General features: G+C 42.0%; 1 protein-coding gene across 1 annotated transcript; it reads left to right on the top strand.

Moving 5' to 3' along the window:
- Positions 1-1570: 1570 nt before the first annotated feature.
- Positions 1571-4386, top strand: LOC141660565 (uncharacterized). The gene is made up of 5 exons (XM_074467557.1): positions 1571-2035; positions 2144-2436; positions 2796-3000; positions 3499-3856; positions 4241-4386. The coding sequence occupies exons 1-5, from the start codon at positions 1571-1573 to the stop codon at positions 4384-4386; spliced, it is 1467 nt and encodes a 488-aa protein (XP_074323658.1).
- The last annotated feature ends 792 nt before the right edge of the window (positions 4387-5178 follow it).

Below are 5178 nucleotides of genomic sequence, written 5' to 3'. Positions count from 1 at the left end.
AATCCGTACTGGGCATTTGGCTCATGCCGTATTCTTTTTCTGGCAGGTGCTTAGGGGGATCTGGGACTGTGTGATGGAGAGCTACCCCAATTCGTTGATTATGATTTCAGAATTTTATCTTTAATTAGACTTAATTATTTATTTTCAGATTTCACATTTATATTATTGGTTTAGACTATTTGGAGATTTAAAATTATTTTGGAGATTTTGGTCTGTTTAATTATTGTTTAGAAATATATTAGTGCCCTGTTTGCAGGTTTTGGATTTTAAGTAATATCTCCCTTCTATTTAAAGAAGGGGGTGTTATAGAGATGGCATCAGAGCTTAGATTCTTTCTTGTAGAAAGCCTACTTAGGTTGACCTGTGAGTTTGGGTAGACGATAGGATGGGTATTCCATTTAATTTCGTTTCATTATGCTCTTTATCGTTTCATTCTGCTTAATCATTTTGAAATCTGTTTGTAATTGCTTCATCATATTTATTCTCGTAATATTTACTCGTTCGCTATCTTATATTGTAGATGCCTCCTAGACGTGATCCTTTTCATATTGACCCCGCTCAGCTTACTGAGATGATAGGGCAAGCAGTGGCTCAGGCTGTACAGCAGGCTTTGGCAAACCAAGGAAATCAGAATGGCGAGGAAAATCAGAATGGTCAGGGCCATCAGCAGGAGCCGTTTGTATGGTTGGAGAGGTTTGTGAAGCAGAAACTAGACTCTTTTAGTGTAGCACCGACTCTCATTGATGCTGAAAATTGGATTGTTCATCTCAAGAAGATTTTTGATGCACTGGGTTGTGATGAGATTCAGAAGGTCAGGTTAGCTGTGTATAAGTTGGAGGGGTATGCTCAAAGGTGGTGGAGAGGAGTGAAAGCTACTAAAGGGGAGCAGTATGCAGAGGCTTTAGAATGGCAGGGATTCAAGGAAGTATTCTATGAGCAGTACTTCTCTAATGCTGATAGGGAGGATTATTTGAGGGAGTTTCATTCTATTATGCAGCACCATGATGAGAGCTTTACTGATTATATGGAGAGGTTTATAAGGCTAGCTGGATTTGCTGGGATAGTTGCAGGGACTGCTGCGCAGCAGGTTGATAAATTTAAATGGGGGTTGAAGTCTCATCTGAGGGGTTCCATAATTTCTTTTAAATTTGATAATGTGGCAGAGGCGGCTAATGCAGCAAAGGATGTTGAGAAAGAGTGCATAGATTTCAGGACTTCTAGGTCTAACAGTGGTAGTAAGAGGACTAGGGATAATCAGGGTTTTGCACATGGTAGACAGTGGTATGGAGGTCAGAATGGTCAGCAGGGATAGTGGCGCGGATAGAATCAGAATAGGGGTGGTCAGTCATTCCACGGCCGGATTCAGTATGTTGGTCAGAATCAGAATCAGCAGTTTCAACGACAGAAGCAGCCTAGGCAGTGGCAGAATCGTCAGCAGGGACAGAGCCGTTACTCAGTATATGGGGGAAACCCCAATATGATTCTAGTGGCTCCTTGTGCTACATGTGGTGGACATCATCCAGGTAGAGCTTATTACAGATAGAATGGGGCTTATTTCTTGTGTGGTAGCATGTCCCATAGGGCAAAGGATTGCACAGTGTCACGCAACCCTGGTGGAGGAGGAACTAGCGGTGGTAGTGGCAGTGGAAGTCAGCAGAATCCTACAGCCAGAGTATTTGCATTGACTGCAAATCAAGCAGCAGCTAATTCATGTACCGTTTCAGGAACACTTCTTATTGGTAGACGTGATGCTTATGTGTTATTTGATACTGGTTCGACCCATTCTGTTGTGTCTTTATCGTTTGTTCGTCATCTAGGCGTTGCACCTTCAGTATTATATCCTCATATGTCTATTTCTACCCCGATATGGAATTATGTTGTTATTTCTGATGTGTATCGAGAGTGTCTGATAGTTGTTGGAGATAGAAGTTGTAAGGTTAACTTGCTTCCCATGGAGATGCATGACTTTGACATTATTTTGGGCATGGACTGGTTGAGTGAACATCGTGCCACAATTGATTTTCAAGGAAAAAGGGTGATCTTTGGGGATGCAGATAAACCATAATTTGTATACCAAGGGTCTCAGCCGAAGGAGGATGTTAAGTTAATTTCTGCTCTAAAGGCGAGTAAATTGTTGTCTAAGGGCTGTGATGGCTACCTTGCTTTCGTGAAGGATACATCGAAGGATAAACCTCGCATCGAGGATTATCCAATTGTGAGGGAGTATGAAGATGTGTTCCCCGATGAGCTACCAGGTTTTCCACCACATAGAGAGGTGGAGTTTACTATTGAACTTGTTCCAGGTGCCGAGCCTATTTCTAAGGCGCCTTATCGAATGGCACCACTTGAGTTGCAAGAATTGAAGGAGCAGTTACAAGAGCTGTTGGATAGAGGATTTATTAGGCCAAGTGTGTCTCCTTGGGGCGCTCATGTGCTGTTTGTGAAGAAGAAGGATGGTTCCATGCGGTTGTGCATTGACTACAGGGAGTTGAATAAGGTGACTGTCAGAAACAGGTATCCTTTGCCATGTATTGATGACTTGTTTGATCAGTTACAAGGGGCGAAGTACTTTTCGAAGATAGATTTGAGATCTGGTTACCATCAGTTACGAGTTAGGGAGGAAGACATTCTGAAGACTGCATTTCGCACTCGTTATGGTCATTATGAGTTTCTCGTGATGTTCTTTGGGTTGACGAATGCACCACCGGTATTTATGGATTTGATGAATCGGGTCTTTCATGATTATCTGGATAAATTCGTGGTGGTCTTCATCGATGATATATGATATACTCTAGGAGCAGAGAGGAGCATGAGGAGCATTTACGTACTGTATTTAAAATTTTGAGGGAGAGGAAGTTGTTTGCGAAATTTTCCAAGTGTGAATTCTGGTTGGAGGAAGTGGCATTCTTGGGGCATGTTGTATCTGGTAGGGGCATTGAGTTGGATCCTGCGAAAGTTGAGGCTATTACTAATTGGCCCAGACCTAGCAATGTGACGGGGGTAAGGAGTTTCTTGGGTTTGACAGGCTACTAAAGGCGTTTTGTGGAAGGTTTCTCTTCCATAGCTTTACCATTGACTCAGCTAATGAGGAAGGGAATTAAGTTCGAGTGGAATGATGATCGTGAGAAGAGCTTTCAAGAGTTAAAGAAGAGGTTGGTGTCTGCTCCAATACTTGTGTTGCCATCAGGGAGTGGAGGTTTTCAGGTTTATAGTGATGCTTCTAAGAGAGGATTGGGGTGTGTGCTTATGCAGCATGGGAAAGTGATTTCTTACGCCTCTAGGCAACTTAAACCTTATGAGGTGAACTATCCTACCCATGACTTGGAGTTACCGGCTGTGGTATTTGCTTTAAAGATCTGGAGACACTATCTTTCTGGAGAGACTTGTGACATCTTTACTAATCACAAGAGTCTCAAATACATCTTTACTCAGAAGGAGCTTAACATGAGGCAGCGGAGGTGGCTTGAACTTCTTAAGGATTATGATGCAAATATTCAGTATCATCCGGGGAAGGCGAATATAGTGGCAGACGCTATTAGTAGGAAGAACCTGGGGAGTGTTGCATCTCTTATTACTCAACCGCACCTTATTTCATATTTGGAGCGCTTGGGTGTTGAGTTGTATGTTAGAGGATCAAGTGGTAGCATTGCAAATTTGAAAGTGAAACCGAATCTTGTTTCAAGGATTAAGGAAGCTCAGAAGGATGATACAGGTTTGAAAGCTATTAGATCTGAGGTGGCAGGTGGCAAGCAAAAACACTTTCGTGTTGATGATGAGGGTGTGATATGGTTGGGTAGTAAATTGTGTGTTCCTGCAGATATGACTATTCGTGAAGAAATTTTGAAGGAGGCTCATAGTTCTTTATTTTCTATTCATCCAGGTTCCACTAAGATGTATAGGGATTTGAAGAAGCACTTTTGGTGGAGTGGAATGAAGGGAGATATAGCAGAATTTATGGGAAAATGTTTTACATGTCAACAAGTGAAGATAGACCATCAAAGGCCTAGTGGATTGTTGCAGCAGCTAGATATTCCAGTTTAGAAGTGGGAAAACATTACTATGGATTTTGTGACTCATTTGCCGAGGACTTTCAAGAAGAACGATGTCATATGGGTGGTGGTTGATAGACTCACTAAGTCCGCTCACTTCTTGCCTATTAGAGAGACTACTCCTATTCATGAGTTGACAGAGATTTTTCAGTGAGATATTGTTAGACTACATGGTGTGCCTGTGTTGATAGTTTCTGACAGAGATACGAGGTTTACATCACGTTTTTGGAAGGGATTCCAGCAAGCTTGGGGTACGAGGCTTAATTTCAGTATAGCTTATCATCCGAGACCGATGGACAGTCAGAGAGGACGATTCAGACATTGGAGGATATGTTGAGGGCTTGCGCATTAGAGTGGACAGGTGATTGGGATAAATATTTGTATCTTGTTGAGTTTGCGTACAATAATAGTTGGCACGCGAGTATTGGTATGCCACCATTTGAGGCTTTGTATGGTAGGAGGTGTAGGGCACCATCTTATTGGGATGAGGTTGGTGAGAGAGTCATCGAAGGGCCGGAGTTAGTTAGAATTACTAATGAGAAGGTAGAGAAAGTTAAAGAAATTCTGAAGGAAGCTCGATCCCGTCAAAAGAGTTACGCGGACCAACATAGGAAGTTTGGGGGATTTGAGCCAGGTGATCATGTGTTCTTAAAGGTGTCGCCTTGTAAGGGTGTGAAGCGTTTTGGTATTAGGGGAAAGCTTAGTCCGAGATATGTTGGACCTTTTGATGTTATGGAGAAAGTAGGGGAAATATCTTATAGAGTTGCGTTGCCACCACAAATATCTCATGTGCATAATGTGTTTCATGTATCTGTTTTGAGGGGCTATAAATATCATCCGTTACATGTAGTTTAGTACCCATTACATAAGATTAGAGAGGATCTTTCTTGTGAGGAAGAAGTTGAGGCTATCTTAGCTCGAGAGCAGCGAGTTTTGAGGAAGAACACCATTTCGTTTGTGAACGTTTTGTGGAAAAATCATTTCAAGACAGAGGCTACTTGGGAATTAGAAGAATCTATTCGTGAGAAATATCCGTATTTATTTGATTCAGGTATGAGTATTTAGTTCGTTTGATTCCGGGGACGGAATCCTTTTTAAGGGGGTATATATGTAATATACGTGAATTTCA

Source organism: Apium graveolens, chromosome 5, assembly GCF_009905375.1.
Source record: "Apium graveolens cultivar Ventura chromosome 5, ASM990537v1, whole genome shotgun sequence".
Classification (NCBI taxonomy): Eukaryota; Viridiplantae; Streptophyta; class Magnoliopsida; order Apiales; family Apiaceae; genus Apium; species Apium graveolens.
This window is presented reverse-complemented; position numbering and strand designations above follow the sequence as displayed.

What these genes read in the sequence shown, in the direction of transcription:
- LOC141660565 (XM_074467557.1), top strand. Translation starts at nt 1,571, where the DNA reads ATGTCCCATAGGGCAAAGGATTGCACAGTGTCACGCAACCCTGGTGGA. An exon ending in TTGATTTTCAAGGAAAAAGG is followed by an intron (nt 2,036 to 2,143) that starts GTGATCTTTGGG and finishes TTGTTGTCTAAG; the next exon opens with GGCTGTGATGGCTACCTTGC. An exon ending in AATTTTGAAGGAGGCTCATA is followed by an intron (nt 3,857 to 4,240) that starts GTTCTTTATTTT and finishes CTGTGTTGATAG; the next exon opens with TTTCTGACAGAGATACGAGG.